This window comes from Saccostrea echinata, unplaced genomic scaffold (genome assembly GCF_033153115.1).
Source record: "Saccostrea echinata isolate AGI-Se365-2 ecotype Australia unplaced genomic scaffold, CSIRO_AGI_Sech_v1 ptg000014l, whole genome shotgun sequence".
In the NCBI taxonomy this organism is placed as follows: Eukaryota; Metazoa; Mollusca; class Bivalvia; order Ostreida; family Ostreidae; genus Saccostrea; species Saccostrea echinata.
Window position 1 is genome coordinate 15,399,461 of NW_026889763.1, and position 24,973 is coordinate 15,424,433.

At 34.0% G+C, this 24,973-nt stretch overlaps 1 protein-coding gene across 7 annotated transcripts in view; it reads left to right on the forward strand.

The window, feature by feature from the left end:
- The first annotated feature begins 415 nt into the window (after positions 1–415).
- Positions 416–24,973, forward strand: part of LOC133186816 (potassium voltage-gated channel protein Shaw-like) — a 33,894-nt gene continuing 9,336 nt past the window's right edge. For 3 of the 7 annotated variants that reach the window (XM_061322154.1, XM_061322151.1, XM_061322155.1), the window contains exons 1-4: positions 416–562; positions 16,210–16,870; positions 19,718–20,630; positions 21,229–21,264. In XM_061322154.1, the coding sequence (XP_061178138.1) occupies positions 16,358–16,870; positions 19,718–20,630; positions 21,229–21,264 (1,462 nt within the window). In that variant the 5' untranslated portion in view covers positions 416–562; positions 16,210–16,357. Of the gene's footprint in view, positions 567–16,209; positions 16,871–19,717; positions 20,631–21,228; positions 21,265–24,973 lie in introns of all 7 variants that reach the window. The other 4 variants (XM_061322153.1, XM_061322158.1, XM_061322152.1 and 1 more) reach the window with 3 other exon arrangements.

Consider the following 24,973-nt stretch of genomic DNA (forward strand, 5'->3'; position numbering starts at 1 on the left):
AAATCCGATACCATTATATAAACCGATATATATATAAAACGTTTTATGAGCCAGAAATGATGTCTTTGTTATCTTCAAAGAGAAAGCCACCATCATTCACAAAGTTTCATACAGACTTTTTTTCCTGTCAAATAATATGTATACCATGTTCTAAGGTGTCCAACAATCCTCAAACTGTGATCGATAAAGACAATCACTCACGACCAAGAGTAAATATTGTTTTTGTGGATCGTTAATAAAAGACCGATAGCTAAGCAGTCGAAAAATTATTGAAAATGCTATAAAAGTAAAATTGTATGTTACCGATATCAATACTTTCCTCTATTGAGAATTCAGAGCTCTGTGTGTGAACGCGGACGCACTGCTGCCATCTCCGCTAGCTTAATGGAATCGCCCGCAATCAATATTCTACAGAGAGTCGGCACCGGTTCGGCTGCTGAAACACGGATCTATAATCACTCTATATTTCTCTCTTTCCAGCCGGTTCACCAGAACTTGTAGTGTTTGAAAAAGCAGCAATTATGGATTTACTTAATTCTGAGGAAAGATTTCACCCCGACAGGTAGGTAAGATTTATTTTACTGCCGCTATGATATCTAGAGATAAAGCTTCCTCACGACCGGTTTAAATTTCTCGAGGAGTCGAGAGAACGCAGGCCGCTGTATCCATTTGGAGATGATATTATGATTTCTCTGACAAGTTTTATCACCCCAGTATTTTCGACCCCCCGTTTCCGGATCTATCTGGACAACTGATGGAATATTTTCTGTGGGGGGACTGTGATTGTACTAGAGGGCTGTACAAATCTGGGGGCTTCAAGTGTAAAATTAACATATATTGATCTCGATCGATTCTCCTTCCTCAGTCGGGGGTTAGGTCGAGATTCTAAGCTGTCAATAAGTTTTGTTTTCACGACAGAAAAATATATTTACGTGGATTTCGTGAAAAAAAAATCAGACTAAATTTTTTGTCTTCTAAAGTTCCTGTCTGTGCATGTGTCTTAATTTTTTTTTTAATAAATGAGAATGAAGCTTCATGTGTGCTATTTAGAATGATTAGCGACTACAAGGTCTTTACGGTTGAGGGGAATCTTCTTTTTAATTGGTGATCATTTTCTCCGTGTATTCTGCTTCTATTAAATATTCAGCATTGGTTAGGAGGTTTATGGAGCATCCGACACGGTTTGTGCCACTAATATAAAGACAAAGCATTGACAAGCAGAGAGATAGAGATTTAGAACACGGTGGATGAAGACAAGTTTAAATAAAAAGAGGGGTAGGTGGAAGGAAAAAAGTAGCAATGAAAATACCGTCTTGTTGGAACATTTCAGTAGCAGGGTATACGAATGCAAACATATACATAAACTGTCAAGCAAATGTAAGATTCGCTGTAGAGGAACTCAGGTACCTGAATTTTTATTAGTAAGTAGCAAATAAAGCCTTATATCTACCTACTGACCAAAAAAATCAGATACCTGTGCTGAGACTAGCTCTACTGAAATAGGGAGGAGTGAATCGAGTGGGGGGGGGGGTCTGTAATAAAAGACGTCCAACTATTCCACTATTATTTGCATTTAGAAGGTTTTGAAATCATTTTCGTAAAATTTCAACATCCAAATTTATTTTTTATTTTACATAATCATCTTTTTAACAATGTACATGTATATTGATTTCTGATAACTACATTCCTTGAAATTTGATTTAATTGAAAGTTCTTTATAGTACATGCATAATTTATTAGGAGAGAGAGCATATCAAAGATAGCGATTTTATATCGATTGAAATGGGATATGTTTTTAAAAATACCGGTATGCAGAGAAATATGACCTGCTGTCTCTGTTGATATGCAGTGTTGATGCTGTGTGTAATTAGAATTCCTTTTTACGCGTTATCAATGTGATCAATGGGCATGTATACATAATGTGGAGCAACTAGAGATATCTGAAATGAAAAGTCGACAGGACTAATAGGGGGGCGAATGATTATCGTGATGAAAAGGCGAGATGATTTTAAGTCGGATGAATGGACCTGAATGGGGATCTTACGTAGATAATGCAATGAGGCACCGACGCAGTTGTTTGTTTCGATAATTAATTAGTAAACAAGCACCTGCCAAAACCATTACTATCCAGCTATCACATGTTTAAACGGTCATAAAAGGAAACTGGCCTGTGTTTCTAAAAGAGTTTTGAAATTATAGTAAATATGATGGTCATTTCGAATTCTAAATAATATTTGTTGTTTAATTACCGGTATATAATCAATTATGGACATTTATGGACTTCTACGTATATATCTCACTGAATTTTTCCTTTTTGCGATTCTTTACATATTAGATGGAGAAAACAAGAAAATAAAATTAATTTGAATCCAAACCACGTGAGCAGAAAATTTCATTCTTAATTAACATTGGTTTTAGAAAAGGTTAGGTTTTTATTGACTTAAGACAATTCATGCAAAGCAAGTTGAGAAAAAAAGTCGTGCAATTAATCTGTTAATTGTACATGTACATTGGGCCAGAGCCTTTGTATGAAGTGTTCTTTTCTATAAGGTAAGTCAAATTTTCTTGTCAAATAATAATTTCTTTAAGATATGAAAAGTTCCCCACACACATGGATTTCAGGTAATGAAAAGAAACAGGTAAATAAGATGTTGATGAGGACTTTTCTGCTTTGAGAAAAAGAAATCTTCGGTCAAGGCTTAATGTGCATGCTAGGTTTTGAGAGGAGGGAGAGAGACGTCACTACTTGTTATAGGTTAAATAATTCTCAGTCACTACTTGTTATAGGTTAAATAATTCTCAGTCGTCACTACTTGTTATAGGTTAAATAATTCTCAGTCATTTATGTGGATAACTTCAGCATGCCTCCTATGCAGGAGTATCGAAGTCATTTGTCACGACAAACCACTACAGTCAAATTGGAGAACGATTTTAACAGTAGGTGAAAATTAATGCGATAAGAGCAAAAGGTCTGCATGGGAAAAGATTGCACAGTTCCAACAAAAGAATATATTGCCTTTTGATTATTAACAATTGTGTATAATGATAAATCTGATAAAATGTCATAAAATATAAAAAATTGTATAGAGATTTACTTATTAAAAATAGTCGCGTTTTCTAACTCATCTAATTAGCACCTAGTCTCGCAGACTTAAAGAATAGATGGAAAAAAATTATAGCAATGTTCAATCAAGAATAAACCAGCCAAGATGATTTTCATGATAATTAAAATGGAGACTTATATTTGACATTTTGTAAACTATTCTAAAACTTTAGTGAGACCATTGCTTGTAGAGAGATGGAAAACAGACTGATTCTCTCTCTCTCTCGAATACTAATACATGTATAAGGCAATGTTCCTTTTTAGATCATGCAGTTCTATATTTCTGGATTTTGATCAAAATCGACCAACCCGGTGTGGCAAAATTGATCGTTTTATTCGATATTTAAAATATTTTTTTTATAGCAATTTGTCAAACAGAGATGTATCCTATATGTGATTCTAGAATCGATTCTAATTTTTATCATCATTTGCTATAAATAATTTATCCGGTAATTTTTATTCTATACTCGAAATGAAAACCCACCATTGTTATTTGAGGCTTCGGAGCGACACCTATAGGATGATTTACTGTTGATAGACGGGCTTGCTTTAAAAAAAATTAATGCCCGGAAAGTGATTGATTACTATTTGTTTGGAAAGATTTTTGTTAAAACCTTCGCACTTTGTGGACAAGCGCTTCAATTGGGTAGAGAGAGAGAGAGAGAGAGAGGTTGAGGTTTTTTTTCTCATAAAGAAACATAAATTGAGAGATTAAAAGTCATAATGAAACAAAAGAAGTGAAAAAAGGAAAGAAAAAAGAAAACATCTATCACTACAATTTAAATACTAACCGTATATAAACGTATTTACATTTTTTTTCTTTCTTTTTAAATTTGAATGTTGCAAACCCTTAGATATGGAATAAATCCGAAGCTCTGTGAAACTGAGAAATAAGATTTTAAGTGGAGCACGGTGAAATTTATATTTTGTGTGAATATCAGAAAATTATTAAAATTCCAATTAATTACTACTATATATAATTCATTTAACAATCAATACTTATTTTACCTATTGATTAATGCATGATATGCTTTGAAAAGTAAAGTATTGAATTCTATAGCATTTGGCATTTCAGTGAAAACAATCGATATATATACGTGGCTTTCACTATATATTTATTTGGATTTTTCTCTTCTACTTTTACATCTACAGTGTACGTGTGCTATTTTTTATAGGGAGTCTAAAATTGTTCGCTCTAAATTTTAAAAAAAAATCCTTAGGACATATATAGCAAGTTTTTATTTTTCTTTTATTTTCAGTGGTTTTGTAAATACTTGTCATCGTCCTTGGGTGATTTATATTTATTGCTTTTCTGACCAACAAGACATATAGTTTGGTCCATGAGTAATTAATCAGACAAACTTTTCGCATGATAAATATGGCTCCCATGTATTTTTAATATATTCGATCAGTGCATACTATCTATTCAAGAAATATTACTAGTCAGGTACTCTTCACACAATTGCTCGGAAAAATATAGTTCCATTCATGATCATCAGAAACAAGATTACAACAAATTTTTAGAATATCGATGTGTATGTAATACTTGGAAGAAAACAAAATTAACGTAAAGTGATTTTAAGAAAATCACTTTTCCCACAGAATTTTAAATAAGAAGTATTCATATTCCTACGCTAGCTTTTTCACGAAAATATATAGGTCATTCTTCGATTGACAATTTTTTTCACCAATTATATTACTTTCATGATTATTGTTCGTTAATTATTATATATACAATTTCTCTGAGAGAGAATGTTAATCATTAATTGTGTGTTTTTGACGTTATGAAAAGCCAAAGTTATTTAAGCGGGGTCATTAATTATGTCATAAAATAAAACACGTTATCATGAATTTTGGACATTTTGAGATGTCCCCCTCTGGAAACCAGACAGTAGAATTTTGTCGTTCTTGCATAAAATGTACAATATAGTATTACCCATCAAATAATATAATTTGAGCAAAAAGTCTATAGTAGCATTTGTATAATTTGCTCCGAAGTGCGAAAAAATGGTACTTTTCTATATAATCCTATAGTAAATGTAGCTGTATTTTGAGATGGTCCCTAAATAATAACCAGACGGTAGATTTTCACTAAACTTGGCATGTATACTGAAGTCAATGTAAGGTACATATGGTTTAAAATTAAAGAGTTTCTCTATAGTAGTTTTCACACAATAAAACCCCAGTCGGCTCCCTTAACTGAGCACAGTAAAGATTTGGTCGAATACCTTGCCATATTTGTTCCTGTTATGTATACGATATTTTTCAATGAACATTGTATAGTACTATATGTAATTCAGGAATGGATCCCTCTGTAAGATTTTGCAATTGGTGTAGCTACTTCCTGGTAATATCACTGCGCGTACTGACAAGCCCTGTGAAATTTACCTGATGTTTTTCCAGTGCCATCGCTTACTTTGATATGTACACTTTGCGTCACTATTTAACAATTCTTTATGACGCAACTATATCTTACAGTTTAATAAAAATTCAGATTATCGATGAAGTTTTACTATCTAGCATTAATCGGTGTTTAATCAACACGGGTGGTATTGAATAGAAACCGGAAGTCGATCCACATAATTTTGTTTTTAATTTTAAAGTTAGAGAGAAGTTACTATCAGTTGTTCATTGATAATATTCAAGATATTCGATCAAATATATCTGATTCAGTCAACGGAAATAGAGAGTAAGCTTGTAAAACACCTGGCGGAATTAAGGAATAGCGAACCAAAATCGGAATTGTTAATCTGAGATATCGCTTTGGGGAGAAATCGTTTCGACAATGTAAACATTTCTTTCATCCACCTCTGACCAGTATCGGGCAACGTATCTCTGGAATAATGTCTGTGATAATCAGAAGCTAGTATATGTAACAGACCAGTCAAAGTCAGGTACATCCGTCACCCAATATCACACGAATCTAAGATCCATTCTTGTGTACATGAATTGATTAGTATGAAAAAACTAATAAATGTACTTCTTATTGATAAGATTATCGTATTTATAAGCCTGAGTTTTCTGTTTAAGCTCTATCGGTGAATACAGTATATAATTTTAATTAACATATGGGAAATTAATTTTGTCACCCTCCGTAATTGCGTATTCTCCTCCTCCCACAAACATTAGAAATCTTCTTTGATATTAGAAATATATGCGATTATGAATAGTGGCAACATGTATAAAAGATTTCAGAAATCTAACTGTGCTAAACAAGAACCGTATGCCTCAGCAGATAAAAAGCATTCCCAGTCTGAACGAAGCATACTTGTACACACTTCATATGCTGAAAGGATTTCTAAAATTAGCAACACGTTAGTCATTTCCGCACCTAGGATTAAAGCGGGTGATGTTAATTGGTTTAACGAGGATAATGTTGATTGTTACTCCGAACTATAAGAGAATCTGATTGAAATAGAAGGGCATTGAGTGTTAGGTTCACTTCCGACTCAAAACTCTGCCATGCCATTAAATGAAAGGTCCAAACACGTTAAATACGTAAAAATATGATCATGACTGCTTAATGCGATTATTGTAGCTACTTACATGTATATAGGATTTTGTTTATTTTTTATATTGGTTGATTTCGTGGTCTTTAATGTAAGCATGAAAGCTGATCACTCAAAATATATGTCAATCACTCTCAGAAACAAATACCACTACAGCAACCTAAAGAATGGCAATTTAATCATATTTCTCGTCTGAAAATGAGACTTTCTTGTAGAATATACATGCCACAGTGGAGAATTAGCTGTCCATTTCCCTCAGAATTTAAGGGTTACTTGAGACAGATACATACTGAAAGCCCTATTAAATGTGCTGGTTATATCGATTATCATGCGATCGCTTGTTGAGGGCTGCTTTTAATGCGATCTATCGACTCTAACACCATGTTTATTGGTCTCAGGGAGGTACTTTGGCAGTCGTTATGGACACAGATTTTTTTTTAATACAAGTTTTCATTTCAAACACTCCCAGAATTCATTCGTGCTCATTATGGACGTTTTGAATTCTTTAAGGTGGATTCAACGATGGATCTAGCATTAAAGGTTTAAAAATCGTATTCCATCGTCTTCAGGCGAATGGTATTGGATTTCAGAATGATTCCAGTTGCCAGTTGCGAGCCATGATAAATCTTTCTTTTGTCCTTAAGATTATTTATTAGGAAGTTGACAAGTAGTTCTATTGATCGCAATAGTTTGATATTAGATACAAAGCTAGAATTTTACTTTAGTCCAGTGATATCTTGCATCATATTTGGTTATCCAATATATGCTCAGATCATTGGCTGTTATAGGACTGTGTTCCTTCGACCGCTGACTTTTAATTAAAGGATCCAATGAGATTTCCATGTTGACGAAACATTACATTGATTTTGTCGATCAACCTGAATAAAATTAACTGAACTTAATACTTAGTTCTCTGGTAATACTACAGCCGTCCACGATTCCATTTCTATTTATAGAAAATGCCTTACATTCGTCACGCTGTATCTGAATAATTTAAATCTTTTAGGTTAATGAGATAAGTTAAGTAAGATTTTTCCCATTTCTGGTCTAAATGTATCAAACTCTTCAATTAGGTCAATTAATAATGGTCCACATTGCAAGAAGTACCCAGGCATTAAATTGTCTTACTTCTATTCGCACGATCCTATATTTGAACTTCAAAATAATAATTAGAGAATCCTGCTTCCTTGTAAAACAGAACTATTTCTGCACTATCATGTGAAACTGAACAATACCATCACTATAATGTAAAACTGAACAAAGCCACCACAACCATGTAAAACTGAACAATACCACCACTACCATGTAAAACTGAACAATACCACCACTACCATGTAAAACTGAACAATACCACCACAACCATGTAGGACTGAACAATACCACCACTACCATGTAAAACTGAACAATCCCACCACTACCATATAAAACTGAACAATACCACCACTACCTTGTAGGACTGAACAATACCACCACTACCATGTAGGACTTAACAATACCACCACAACCATATAAGACTTAACAATACCACCACTACCATGTAAGACTTAACAATACCACCACTTCCATGTAAAACTGAACAAAACCACCACAACCATGTAGGACTGAACAATACCAACACTACCATATAAAACTGAACAATCCCATCACTACCATGTAGGACTGAAGAATACCACCACTACCATGTAAGACTGAACAATACCACCACTACCATGTAAGACTTAACAATACCACCACTACCATGTAGGACTGAATAATACTACCACTACCATGTAAGACTGAACAATCCCATCACATCACTGCTATGTAAAATTGAAAATTGCTTGTTGAATGAAACAAGCATATAACAAACGAATGGCAATAATATAAACTTGAACTTTAAAGCAATTAGAAAATTCCGATTGAATGACCAATCAAGTATTACACCCCTCGATCTGTCACTTAAATTAAACTGTAAGCATCAATAAGCAATCGAAATACAATATAATTTAGGAGACAATTCCAAATACCATCATTTTATACTGTAAAACTTAGATTAGACAATCTCATTTCCATGTAAACATGAACTATAAAACAACTATGAAACAGTCGAAATAGCAAGTGAATTTGCATTATAAAACAATTGTTAAACAATCTAACGTCATGTTTAACATTTAACTATAAAGCGATTATCCATATAATGAATTATTAAACAATGAATAGAAAATTTTAATGCTATGTAAATTTAAACTGTAAAATAGTCATTAAACAATCGAAATACCTTGTAAATTTGAACTGTAAAACAGTCATTAGACAATCGGCATACCTTGTAAATTTGAACTGTAAAGCAGTCATTAGACAATCGGCATACCTTGTAAATTTGAACTGTAAAACAGTCATTAAACAATCGGAATACCTAGTAAATTTGAACTATAAAACAGTCATTAGACAATCGAAATACCATTTAAATTTGAGCAATAAGTCAAGCATTAGACAATTGAAATACATTGTAAATTTGAAGTGTAAAAAGAAATCATTAGACAATCGAAATACCTTGTAAATATGAACTATAAAACAATTGGAAGACAATTAAAATACCACGTAATTGAAATTTGAACATTATGGCTTAACTAAAGGTACTTAAACAGGATTTTGCACAAAATAAACTTGAACTAAAAGATAATTCCATTGCAGGTAAGCTTGAACTAAACACGATGAGAAAAATCTGGTAATGAAGGAACTAGAAATTGAAATATCTTTGTATAATCTACCACGTGAACTTGAACTAAGTTTGAATTAATCATACAAACTGAACATATGTACATAATCTAAGTATGTACACGTACTAATAATTCAACTCGAACCATGTACAACTTGCCTGCTAAAACATTCTTTGATATATACATGTATATTAGGATATTCTGCAAATCTTTGAAATATGTTAATTGGTGTCCTAAAAACCTGATCAATTATACAGTGATATAATTCAATTAACAGTAACAAATTAATTCATGTCTGTTTTATAAAAGTGACTTGTAATAGCCTATGGCCCTGTCCAACATAAATCTATACAGTATACAAAGGCCACATGACAAAGATTTGCAGATAGAGGATGTCTGGAATTATTCCTATTACCTGCGTCACTTAATTTATTTACAAATACATATGCAGATTAATTGATGTTTTAGTATTGGATCAAGGATATTTGCCAGACAGCGCTGCTCTGCAAACAAAAAATATTTTTCATTTAAGATATCAGATGCTCTTGGCAAACAAGGAATGTGTTTCATCTTTGACCTATTTGCATAAACCACCTTTGCGCAAAAACCTACCACAAATAAAAGTAAACGGACAATAATTTGGAATTTTGCATATACAATGTATTCATCAAAGATCTGTTTTGCAGAGAAAACTTTCGTGTTGAATAGATGTACAAGTGCTTTATTTTTGTTATCATAGTACGTGAACTGACTTAAAAGATTTGTAGCTCTTGAAAACATATTTTAGTCTTTTCATGTACACCTACAACATTTTTAAAAGTCTTCTGGTATTCCTTGTATTTATATATGACTTTCCCTTTGTAAATATATAGAATCGACTTTTTATGGGGGTCTTGCTCGATTGTGTATCCTATTGGGAAAAAAAAACAAGAGCAGGGTGGGGTCAGTTGGCCCCGTTTTGAAGAAAACATTTTTTCTTAAATTTTTGAAAAGTGAAAGATATATTCTCATTCAATTTGGTTGTATGACGTCATAAATGATGACCAGGCGATAAAGGGGAGGCGTCATTATTTACGCTCTTAATCAAACCACTTCACTTTCAAAATTATTTCATAAAACAACTTGTAAAACACAAGAGGATGCGTATATATTTAATGAAATTTAGGATTTAGTAAAGCGATCTAGTATCAGGGCTCTTATCCGGTGAGGAGAAACAAGGGTTTTGTCAAAATCTAACGGAACAGAATCAAGTACCTGACATATTATATATCAAAACATTAATGAATGAAGGGAGCTAAACTTAATCGGGCTGTAAGCTGTCTAATCTAGACTTTAAAAAGTACATCTTCTACGTCAGACGGGGCGGAGTTGTTTAGACGTTCTCCAATCCACTTTCATCAGCGTTTTCTTCCAAATTGCATCACAATCTTCTCCAAATATTTTCTTTTAATTTCGTCAGTCTAAACTTTTCACTCTGACAAGTCGTTTACTAATTTGCTGATCAAAGATAACGAAAAAGGAATTATATTTAACGATTTTTTAGAAAAATTGTTAAAATAAGAAATTTCATGCAACAAAGATCACAACATTTATTAAATGCGAAAAGAAGTATGTAAGACGAGCAGGCGACAGTTATCCAAGTGGATATTGTCTTGTGTTGATTTGGTGGTGTATATATTGTCTGTGTGTAGATGAGTTGGTGTAATGCTATATTGTCTGTGTATAGATGAGTTGGGGGATATTTTTTGTGTGTTGATTTGTTAAAAAATTGGTGGATATTGTCTGTGTGCGGATGTGTTGGGGGATATTGTCTGTGTGTAGATGTGTTGGGGGATATTGTCTATGTGTAGATGTGTTGGGGGATATTGTCTGTGTGCAGATGTGTTGGGGGATCTTGTCTGTGTGTAGATGTGTTGGTGGATATTGTCTGTGTGCAGATGTGTTGGTGGATATTGTCTGTGTGCAGATGTGTTGGTGGATATTGTTTGTTTGTAGATGAGTTGGTGGATATTGTTGTGTGTAGAAGTGTTAGCTAAGGCAGCAGGGTTAACCAGTTTGTGTCAGATTTAGGTCTAGAGATTTATTCGACTTATCATCAGAATGTTTATATTCCGTGATATATATATCCCTTTGTAGTTGCCGGCGGTCGAGCGGATGAAATCGAGTTCGTCTGTTAAACTCAGCTTAAGCTTGATGAAAGATGAAGAATAAACTTTACGATGCATCATATAAGTGTGATTACATGTCAGTTTATAGAACAGCCTGGCATATTAATTGTTGTTTATGATGATGTGCAAAATCTATTTACAGAAGTTGAGTTGAATTATTCAACTTGACGTTCATAGGTTTACATATGACACTTCAACAAAACAGTACTACCTACTATTTTTGAATAAAAAAGAAAAAAATTAATCGTCGAAAAAGCGATAGGTGTCGGATGTCGGAAAGAATGAACACATCTCTTTTTTCAATCTACAAAATTATATATTCATGATTGTCTAACCAGTTTTCTATGAGTGTGATTTCTTCTAATATTGCCGAAAAATCTATGATCAAAGATTTCTAAATAGAAACACGAAATTTCTACTTCCGGAAGAATTTTACACGAAGGATTTGGCAAGTTGTTCAGTAGAATTTATAGCGATATGCTTGATTTGAAAATGTAAAGAACATATTTTTCTGCACAAACGATTTTCACAAAAGCGTAAATTCCTCTACCACACACATAACGTGATACTTCTGAATGATAAAAGTGAAATACAAAAAGTGAAATGGTCTGAGACAGTTCGAGCATATTTTATATTACAGAGAACAGTTATTGATGTTCCAACCTTTTTATATAATAAATAAATGTTTTATTTACCGCTAGATAAAATCTTACGTCTTGGTGTGTAATATCTATTTGAATAAAGATTACTGTGAAAAAAATATACGGAAGTGATAATTACATTTACTGTACAGTCAGAAATGTTTTATTTCAGATTCCCTCAAAGTCAAACAAACAGAGGTGTTATTTTGCTTGTTTAATTTGGCACTTCTGGCCGCGGTGATCAATTTGTTGGGTCTACCACAGGGCTGCCCCCATAATCAACAATCAATACGAGTACTAACAACAAATGTGACGACCCAAATCGGGCAGATCATGCACTGGGTAGGTCACAAGTGCATGAACGTCACCAATTCAATTATCAATCAAATTCAATCGATCAATCAATCAATTCATTATCAATCAAGTCAATTGCTTGTCAATTACAAGCCAATGCACAAATTCAAATCCTGAATTTCAATTAGCAACACATGTGCAATAGGATAAACAATGGAATGAGCGTTAGAAAATACATGTGTTGCACTCCTCCAGTTGCGATGGAATACGCCACTTGCAAGGGCCATGACTACTCGTGTCTACCACGAGTAATCATGGAACTGCAACCGCCACCAATGGGCCGGGGGTGCCAAGAACCATGGTGGCGGCGGCAGCACCTCAACGCAAGTCGGCACCGTCGACCAGGGCATTCTCATTCACCAATACAAACTTATAAACAAGAGACTTACTTGTAAATTACTAATCAATGCATAGAAACAAAATATGAATTTAAATCGTCATTCACCTATTCCGTTATAAGGCTTTTAAAAATGTGTTAAAATGCAGCTATAGACATTTCAGTTAAAAAAAAAAAAAAACTTCCCATTGGATACTTATCTGAACTGTATTTCCCGTCCCGTTGGTTTATTTTATCGTATAACTTATCTACTAGACTGTTACTCCTGTTACGCTTTTTTATGGCTTTTATAAAAATTTAAACTGTCTTTGAACATGTTGAATGTGATGGCTATAGTTGTACTAAAAGGTTCGGACTAAATCAGACCCAAATTGAAAAAAAAGATGTTTACGTCACCTCTTAACTTTTAGGAATACCAGAATACTTTTAACTATACCGGTATGTGTGTCCTTAACCCCCCCCCCCCCCCTTATTTCCCAGTTGTATAAATTAAAAACCCCTCTTCACAATTTATTAACCAACTATTCATAGTAAATAACAACACTGGAATGAAAGAAAGTAAAAATATGTGAACAACATTGTAATCATATAACAACTAATTAATGGATGCATAAACAATTATATGCATTTGATAGCCAGCGCTTCAAAGCTAAAATGACCTCCCCTGTTGCATCTTGATGGCAAATGTGCTTTAGTGGTTGCTTGCCTGATTGAAGTGAACTAGATTTAAATGTTAAACTATCCAATACTGACTTAACCTGCCCGCGTTTCCCTGAAAAATGATAAACACTGGTCATGGGAATACTTGCAAGAACACTCGAATAGATAAACTGTTTTAATTACCAATAACTGCCAAGTCTATTTATTTAATCATCACCTATCGAATGTTCTATGCAAATCTTATAATTTAAAGTACAACTAATTTAGTTTTATATAACCTCATGTCAAAGGGGCAATTTAACCTATTTCAAACAAAAGCAAGAATACTTGCTATCGCGATTACTTAACGCAATGGAACTCTTTTGCGTTGGAGGTAGGAAACGTCGTTTAAATGGGGTTAAAACATGATTGTGACGTAAACCTTTTGTTTGTGTTGTCCATTCTGTAGCTTAATGTTGAGCTAACTCCTCAAAGAATCCATTAAGTTACCTGTAAGTGTCCATTCTTTTTGGAAAACTGTCCATTCTTTTTAAGAATGGACAGTTTTTTCAAAAAGAATGGACACTTAAAACAAACAGAATGGAGAGTTACAGGTAAACTTTGGAATGTGTTCAAGAGGGAAACAAAACAAATACATTAAATACTCTTTAATTTACATGTAAATAACAGAAAGAACACGGAGATCTAAGCTAATCCAGAACACAATATCTGCACAGGATCCACTTGATTTCATGAATAATGTACATTATTTCAATACTCAAAACTCAATATTCACAAAACTTGATTTCAAATGACACAATTTCACATTTGACTTTTCGGAAAAATTATTCCCTCGAGGAGAATTCATTTTAAGATTGAAATACGTCTAATATTAAATCCTCCACCCAGAAAACAGTTTGCTCCATGAACACTTCACTGCTGCAGTTAATATTTCCGTAGAAAATAATTAAAAATGAAACATCTCCAGATTTGATTTGTAAAACATTTTCAGGTCGAAGATTGGCTCATGGCTACCCAACATTCAGAACACAATATGCATATCACCAGTACACTGCTGCAGTTAATATATCCTCAAAAATAGAATTCAAATAAAACATTTCCAGGTTTGATTCAAATTTGATCTGTATCTGTTGGAGAAGTTCACTTTTGGGTCAAAGTTTGGCTAATATTTCTTTTACTTTTACTCTTCTGCATGTTTCCAGATCCAAATATCACCAATTTTAAGCATATTTTGGTTTATTAGATTTTGATTCTGTCATATACTCTCTCCATCAGAGGAAGACATGTATGCCTTTACAACGCAAGCTATAAACTGATTTTGAAGCATGGCATACTTGTATAAATACTAGTATCCCCCAAAATCCACCTGTATCTGTCCATTCTTAAGACAAAGACCTTTTGTTATTTGCATCTGCCCGAAACACAATGGCTATTCAACAAATTGCTCTACATCCCTAGCTTACCTATGACTGTCCATTCTGTAAACAATGAATTTGTCATTGTGTGTGTGCTACCTGTCATATCTGCTACCAGTTTTGTAATTTGTTTTATTTCATTTTCAGAACAAAGGAAATCATGTTTTAAGTAGGAGAAAGGCCTCAAACTGTCCATTCTGTGAGAGAAAGAACTAATCTCGGGCCTACGGCCCTCGATTAGTTCTTTCTCTAACAGAATGGACAGTTTGAGGCCTTTCTCCTTTACGTAATGCATTATTGAATACGCTATGAGATCGCTCACTGTAAATTTTTAAAGGACATACAAAAAAGAGGTCCTGGTGCAATATTTGCTAAATGTTCGGTGCACCACGCTGATGAAATTTTGGAGATGCTAGTTCTCTTGTGTTACATTTTTGAGGATATTTTTCACTAAGCCGACTCTTCTAATAATAAATTCACATTTTTTTTCTGTATGCAAAGGAGCGGCAGTAAGTTAGATAACTCTAAATAATCGCGACACTAAGTATTATGAGTATTCAAAAAATAAAATGCCCCGAAGGGAGTAATTTTATCTCCTTACAAGCCACTTTTCGAAAATAGCAGGAAAAGGACCATATCCTCAGTTACGTGTAATTAAAAAACCAAAACGATTGCAAACTTTTATTAAAAGTATATTATGACGTATGCACAATGTTGAAGAATTTATTGCGTTATTACAATAGAATCTTCTTCCAAAAGTTTGTGGTAAGGACACTTGTTACGGTTGCTGCTAGTTAGAATAATCTGTCTCGGGACAGGCCCTCACAACCGGGTCCGTAGGACTTAATCATTTTAACAATAGAACATACTATCAAGGTTGCTGAATGTTTTGTTTAAATTTAGTTGTAACGAGTCTTTTCTGATGTTTAATGCTGTATTACTGCAGTACATGTATATTACTGTGGTAGCAAAATGCTCTGTTTAAGTCTCTTAGAAAGGAGTCATTATTGCAATAAATTTCTCAGTTTTGAATTACATATTCTTAACTGATGTTCAATACTCTATTTTGATTTTGTGAGAAATTACTTTTACTATTGCTGAATTCTGACCAAATCAACGTAAATCAGCTTCGTCGACGTTGACGTTAATTATGCAAAAGGTTTAATGGACTTAACATTTTTTCAGAACATGAATAAGCATATCTGAACAGTGTGTTTATGTAATTCTATTTATGACATAATCTTATTTTCATAACTGTAGAAAATTAAGTTTGGAAGCTTTATAAAATATTGACAAGTGAGTTGATTGCATTAATTTGTCTTGCAGGCTGGCTCTTCACCCCTCTCTGGAGCATGGGTAAAAGAAAGAAACAGTCATTGTTGTGATGTGAAAGTGACACGGTTCTGGTTGTTATTTTATTCTGTAAATTCCTGGAGTATATATTTTAACGTCAATTTTTAAACGTTTTTAAACAATGACAACGATTGATGATAATCGGGTCATACTAAACGTTGGCGGGATCCGCCACGAGACTTATAAGGCTACTCTGAAGAAGATCCCCGCCACGCGTCTCTCCCGTCTCACGGAGGCTTTGGCTAACTACGACCCTATATTAAATGAATATTTCTTTGATCGCCACCCTGGGGTGTTCGCACAAATTCTCAATTACTACAGGACCGGGAAACTCCACTACCCCACGGATGTCTGTGGTCCACTTTTTGAAGAAGAGCTAGAGTTCTGGGGTTTGGACTCCAACCAAGTGGAGCCGTGTTGTTGGATGACGTACACCCAGCACAGGGACACGCAGGACGTGTTGGCGATTCTGGACCGACTGGACCTGGACACGGACAAACCCACGGAGGAGGATATCATGAAGAAATTCGGCTGGGAGGAGGAATATAGGGCGGGGGAGTTAAACTGCTGGCAAAGGATCCAGCCCAAGATCTGGGCCCTGTTTGACGAACCCTATTCCTCCAATGCTGCCAAGGTAAGGCGATATCTTTAATAGATGGAGTAAACAATGCAGATAATAATAATACAATTCTTTGACTTTTTTAAATTAAGTAATTTAACACGTAAGCAAGTATTCATTTGTGTTTTTATTTTTTAAAGGTTTTAAGCTTTCGTGAAGACATCGTTTCAATCAGTAAAACTAAAAACAAAAAATTCTCATCACTCTAATCAAAGCTTTAAATCAAAATAAAAGTAACTCTAACTTATCATTCTATATTTTGGGAGCAGAAAATTAATTTCTTCCATTAGTACGCGTAAATTGACAGAGGATGTTGAATCGTTTCTTTCTTTCAGCGGGTAAATAATGGAGCCAATCCTTGCTCTTTAGAATCAGTGAAAACATTTTATGGTTATTTTTACTCACACCTTCTTTGCACAAACTGATTGACTCTGACAGACGTGATTTTAGCTGATTGGTGAATGACTCTCAAGTGTACTTACTTAAGTCGGTCAATTATAAGGAATAGCCTAATTAACTAGGATTAACATTACAAGTTTTTGAATTAATCTGCTTGTAAATGTATTTATATTATTTATATTAATTTAATTACATTAAAAGTGTATTGTTTTTTAAGCAAATCAAATGCATTATCAAGTTTGATATCAATTGCTTCTGACTCAGAATTCATCTTTGAAGATTAAAGTAAAATACACTAATTTTATGTTGCTTAATGTTGAAAGTATTATACCAAATACCTATATCTGTATAACACAGCGATTTGATGATATGAATTTACTCGACAAAGCTGATTTTCCCCAAAATATTTAATTCTTCGAATGAAATGCCTGCATATTTTGGATTTTATTGCAAAATCCTTATTTAATTTGAAAACATTGATCTGGCATCTAGGACCCGACCATGAACGACTGATCTTTGGCCAAAGTTAGTATCTGCGGGACTATTGTCTTTCAAGTCTGCCGATTTTTATTTTCAGTCTTATGCGTGTAAAGTCCATTCAATGTAAGCATAAAAGTTCATCAATTACCCAAGGGTAAAACATAAAACTGACGGTTAAAGCTAACTATTCTTTCACAGACTCTGGAAATCGTTCATTTTGCCAGTTTGTTTATGGAATGATATTTTTACCAGAAGTCAGAACCTTTGGCAGAAAAAATGCTTCTGTGTAAATAATCAGACTTTGAAGCTAAATTGTGCCTCCATGACAGTCATAGACCGTTAACATCAATCATCTGCCATTGTCAGACACACAATCAGTAGAATTGAAAACCCAGCAAGATTTCGCCAAACTATCTTGGATGTAGCATTTATAAGCGTACCTAGGTTACGAAATGGGAATTGTCTTCTTCCGGAATATCCACAATAAATATGAGAAAACTGTAAACACCACACATGAATTAAACTATAAAAAATAATAATTAATTAAATGAACTATATTTATATCATTTTCTAATTGTTCATCTTAGAAAAAATGTTGTTTTCTATTGGTTGTCAACGACTAGTAGTCTGCATTTTTGAAGTGAAAGATTAATTAAGAATGGCATTCTCATTTCATGGAGAAGGACCCTAAAACATGTAAAATGACTTGTTGAATTAATCTTAGAAGGTGCAGCTGTGGAGAAATATTTGTGGTGTCTTTTCGCCACCCATTTATTTGTTTGTTACACAGTTATCTGGCAAACTAGAAGTTGAATCTTAAAGAAAACGCGGAACCACAGTACTGGCATCTCGAATACAAAAGCCACAGGATAACAGTTGTTAATCTCTGAGTTATAGATATTCTCGAGGAACAATAACACAGATAAATGTAAAAGAAACCACACAAGTGGTGCACACTGATTACACATCGTGGGCCAAACATAGAACAATTGTCAACCAGTTGAGCTGTCTGTTTTAAACAACAAAGACATTCCTCCACGTGTGAGCAATCTCGTTGTACTCGATGAGATGTCTTATTCATCAGGGGAGGGAGGAGGGAGTTTTGTCAGTAGTCTGTCTTCTTAATGATAACGTTATAACTCTAGAAATTTAACAGGTGTTCATATATTAAGACAGTACACAATTAATGCATGGCCGTAGGAACCGGGGGGGGGGGGCACGGGGGGCCGTGCCCCCCCCCCCCCAATAATTTTGCCGATATATAAAATACTATAGAAAACATAGCTACTACATGCTTGTGCCCCCTCATTAATAACGTCTGATGACTTTTTTTTTTTTTTTTTTTTTTTTTTGCTTGTCAAGGAATTTTGGAGTCGATAGTGCCCCCTCAACTGAAAATGTTGAAAATGTATGATTGTGCCCCCTCAAAGTGAAATTGCTTCCTACGGGCCTGTAATGTAATAAGTAAAACGTTTATAAAAAATGAAAATCATGTAGATCTTTTCCCTAAGCTAGTTTTAATTAAAAACAAATAATATATTACATCCATGTTGTTATTTTCTAGCTGTAGACGAATGGACTGAAACGCTAGAAAATTAAAGATGCAGTTATTGGAGACTTATTTTTTATGATGATAAACATATAGTCTGAGCAAATAAGTTTTCAAAATGAGGAACTTAATTTTGTGTTTTCTTTTTTCTTCCTTATAATAGATTCTGATTGTGATGATTATATATATTTAAAACTTGCTCAGATTAGAAATGTTTTTTACTCTTTGTATTTGATTACATTTGATTAATCAGTACAAGTTTGCACTTTCTAGTTGTGGCTATCTAGTCATGAGATATAAGCCTTGCAATTCAGATTATGCCAGATATATATGACTTGTATAAAGTAATACTTGTATAAGTAATTATTCAATTTTACAGTTTTTACAATTTTCTATGGCGCCAGACATAGATTAATTGATTCTTCGTTTTCCAGGTTATAGCCGTTGTATCAGTATTTTTCATCGTGGTTTCTATTCTCTCCTTCTGTTTGAAAACTCACCCTGAGATGAGAGTCCCTGTGCTCAGAAATACTACTTCAAACACTTCCGACGGGGGAATGTCATGGCGGTTAGAGAAAAAGAAAACAGAACCTCACCAGGCTTTTTTCTATATTGAGTGTGCAAGCAATGCTTGGTTTACATTTGAAATAATAATTCGTTTGATAGTTGCACCAAATAAATTAGATTTTCTGAAAGCACCGGTGAACATTATCGACATAATTGCCACACTTTCATTCTATTTGGATTTTATGTTGACAAAGCTGAAACAAGAAAATGATATACTGGAGTTTTTTAGTATAATCCGTATTATGCGACTGTGCAAACTCACCCGCCATTCTGCAGGGCTGAAAATTCTTATACATACCTTCAAAGCAAGTGCGAAGGAACTTGTTCTACTGGTGTTTTTTCTAGTGTTAGGTATTGTGATTTTTGCCGCTTTGATATTTTATGCGGAACGAATTCAGTATAACCCGGAAAATGATTTTACTTCGATTCCGGTCGGACTGTGGTGGGCAATAGTTACTATGACAACAGTAGGCTATGGAGATATGACACCGAAAACATACGTGGGAATGTTTGTTGGTGCTCTCTGTGCGTTGTTAGGTGTACTAACCATTGCACTTCCGGTACCAGTTATCGTGAGCAACTTTGCACTGTTCTATTCCCATACACAGGCGCGATCCAAACTACCGAAGAAAAGGCGGCGAGTTCTGCCAGTGGAGCTGCCCAGACCTAAGGGTCCAAAGGGCATGGGGCCTGGAGGAGGGCCCCCTCCTATCAACAGACACAGGAATGCGATAAAACATCCACCCGTAGGACAGCCAGACCACAAAATTAACAGAATGGGTGAGTATTTGCAGAATGTTTCATCGACGTCCTTTTTTAAATCCTTCCAATGTGATTTTCTTGTCGGTTCGATCGCTTTTGCAGCATTTTAATTGTTCGTTGAGAGTAGTATAGGATTTTTTACTTTTGACCGTGCATGTTTTTTTTCATCTTAGAGGTAAGATATATGAAGATGAAAAAAAATCTTATAAAATCTCAAATATGACAATTATAATTCCAGTCCGATACGGATTATTTTTTTTATCATGCTAACAATTCTTGTTCTCTTAACAAACTTGTCATGTGTAATAAATATTTCTTTACATATATAATTGCAATTATAGAGTAGCATAGTCAAGGACGTATATCTGTTTTACTTTTGTCAGTTTGTAAACTAGCGGAGTGAGTGGCACTATCATTAGTTTAGATTCACGTTTGTACTAAGAACAATGAGATTTTTTCAGCACATTTTTTTTTTCAAGTTAAGAAAAAAGTCTTCAAGATATCCATTTTATTATAAAATGCAGTTTTACATCACTGTGCCACAAAGTTACAGATATTTTAAAAATCTGATTGCTTTAACTGATTGTTTCTAAACCCTCTTATTTTTATCGAAAAGACCAAGGTTGTATACAGCAACTGATGCCCTTCCGTAGTAAGTTACCGGAAACATTCTGTATTTTATGTGTGGCGCATGCGCTTCTGTAGATAATACTATAGGTAACTTCCTGTGCGTCTCTTTACTAACATGTTTATACATCAGACTAACAATTTGAATGTGCTTTGTAAACGTGTCTCACGCTATTTTCTGGAGTCATCTCTGTAAATCTCTGCTTTAAGTTTTAACGGAAGTAGTTTAAATCTAGAAAGTGCTGCAAGAAATGTATACAAATTGATAAGACCCCCTTTCTCTTTACTCATACAGTAATACATGACACTGACAATGTATTTATTCTCATAAACCGACAGAAAAGACAGTGTATTGACAAATTACAAATATTGTTAAATATATGCATGCGTGACAAACCGATATTGCTATCAATTATCCATGATTAATTACAGTCCCTGAAACGTTCTACTTTCCCATTTTTCCGTTCGCTCACCGTTCGTTCACCGTTCGTTCAGCGTGCGTTCACCGTTCGTTCACCGTGCGTTCACCGTTCGCTCTCCGTTCACAGTTTTGCGTTCAGCGTTCACCGTGCGCTCGCGTTCAGCGTTCACAAAGCGTTCACCGTTCGCTCTTCGTTCGTTCACTTTGCGTTCACCTTGCGTTCAGCGTTCACTTATCGTTCAGTCTTCAGTGTCATTCGGAACTCCGAAGTGAAAGGACTTATCTTTTTTTAAGTAAGGATTTACAGGTTTTGAATTTAATAAATAACCTACCGTGTTTAAAGAATCATTATTTTATGGAAAAAAAATTATCTACAATATTTATTTTTATTATTCTAACTTAGCTGTTAGATTATTAATTATTTTTTTTTTAATAAAATTTATCCGGAAAATAAATGTTGTTGTAAGTACATGTATGTACCTATGTAGAACGATGCTGAAAAATTAAATTTTTTTTGCAAAATACTGCTACTTCAAGCACTGCAACATTTTGTTGTTATGTTAAAGACGACAAATCGTTAATGGATAGATAATAATCGAAGTCAATTTACCAACTGCAGCAAAAATACGAAAGTATTTATTTCTATCATATCTTTTTTTTCAAATAATACAGAAATGCATGTTAGAACTTGTTCTGAGAATGATAAACAGTACTGCGGATATCCAGTTAATTAAATATCTTTAGAGCGAATTAAATTGATAGTGTGGTTTAAAAAAAATATTTGTTTAAAATGTAATACATTAAAGAATTTTTTTCTACTTTACATATATAAAGTCTTTAATTAGATAGAGAGAAACGCCTTTATAACATGATTATCATTTATATAACCAAGGTGATTCTCCAGTAATGATATTTTTCACCGTAACTTTACATGTTTGTCATTCGATATTATTAAGAGCCCCCCCCCCTTTTCCCCTAAATCGGTTACTTAGTTAGTATTTCAAGTACATTTTAATTAACATTTAAAAAGAAGTTAATGTGTTTTGTAGCACAAAAATTTCAGTCTCAAAACAAACATGCATCTAAACAGAGTAATTAGACAATAGTAGTTCAAAATACATGTGCCGGCAGTGATATTTTAAATTGGCAGGGAGTATGTTTCAAATTCAAGCGGCTTAATCATTCCAAGTGTTTATTCCCAGTGTAATTTATTCATTTATTTATTTATTAGAAATGTTGGAATCAGATCTAGAAATGATAAGAAAAAATGTTAAAACTTCTTGGAAATACTAACACTTTGCCTTCGATGTGACGAGACTTTCACACCTGCACAGTGTCGAATGATTTTGATTGACAGGTCAAGCACGTGGACTTCGTGTGAACTTGAAGCAGGACAATAAAAACTGATTATGACTGTAAAACAAATGGATTTGTTGATTTAAAAATGGTTACTTTCACTGCCTGATATATTTATTAAAAAAAAATTAGAATTTTTGTTTGATATAGGTACAAACATTTGAGGAAGGGGTGGGGGGGGGGCTAAAACCGAATCTCTCTCTCTCTTTCTCTCTCTCTCTCTCTCTCTCTCTCTCTCATTTGTCTGTTTAATAAAAACTATGACAGCATATTACTTAAATATCAAGTTATGGAAATTTAATATAAAACAAATAATATGATTAATTGCCTCTTTGTATCATCTTGTCCTAGTATAATCATGACATGTCTACAGATACATGTAGAAGTCTGCTCAATAAATCATCATAAAAAATAAGACGACACATAAATATATTATTGCATTAAATTTTAAAATACGAGTGTATTTATGTAATAGGTCCACATACCTTTGTAAATTTTTTTTATCTTATTATGTTAAACGGAATCTCCTTGTATGGTTGTTACAACCGTTGCAATTCATTCTATAAGTCCGTAGTTTTCTCTTCTAAAATCCACATTATTTGTAATGATTTTATATATCAAATAAGAATAAACATTATTTTTTATTTTACAACTAGATTAATTTCATCTGTTATGCTACAGCGTTCGGTAACAATCACAATGTTTTACAGCGATAAAAATCGTGTTATTAAATCGTGTTATTAAAAAGTTGAATTTAAACATCGTACATATGTGCAGAAAATATTGTAAGAAACTTAAATTAATTTTACTTAATGTGCATGTATCGTCTTTTTGGACAATTTTCATTGATTCGTTTATTTATTTATTATTTATTTATTTTTTTAGCACAAGGTATTAGAATACAATAGAATAGTTGCAATGCAAGGAAAAGATCAGAGGCATTCCGAATAAATCGTTCATCTTGCGTTCACCGTTCGTTCACCGTTCACTTTGCGCTCGCGTTTGCGCTCCGTTCGCGTTCTGCGTTCGCTCACCGTTCAGCGTTCACACATCGTTCACCAAGTTGCGTTCAGCGTTCACACATCGTTCACTCACCGTTCGCTCTGCGTTCGTTCAGCGTTCGTTCACCGTTCGTTCACCGTTCGCTCACCGTTCAAGTGGGAAAGTAGAACGTTTCAGGGACTGTATATCCACTGAAAAATGTCATTGATTACTTGGGTATGTTTTTGTGGTAACGTTACATTATTTGATTCACTATGAGATTATTGGCCGTTTCTTTGATTTACCCTTGCTGCCACAGCACACATGAATATCAACATTTTAATTTTTGATATTTCTAATAACCTCCGAAAGAAATTGACCATGAACAGGATCTGGTTGGTCCTTTGTAATGTTAGCTGACTGGTACAATTTAACAATGCTTTTTCAAAATTCGGAAAGAAACGCCCCGACTTCGTGCCAATACAATGAACACTAGCAATGTTGCCTCCAAGGGGAAACTTAAGTAAATATTATAAGACTTGTCTCATTAAGACTTGGGTGAGCACTGAATCAAAGACTTCAACTCGCACATTGAAGTCACATTGTTGACGGATGGTAATCAGACTGTGTTTATAATGCTCATGACGTACATATCTTATGCACATGTTCTGTGTAAATTGAATTTACACTATACACAAGAAATGCTATAAATATTTATAGTACAATGGTCCAGTAATTATATTCATGGACTGGTTTACGAGGTACTGTCCTGTGCATGTTGTCACGAAAAAAATCATCAAAGAAAACGGAACACATTTTCAGAAACTAAGCCGTTTTAATTTAAAACAAAACCACATGCACTTGTTCGGCTACTGATTGGGTCAATATCTTAAGTAAATAAGATAAATAAGGCTAGGTCTAGTACTACATGTAACTAAATGAACGTTTAAAGTATATTTCAACATTTATTTCTCTT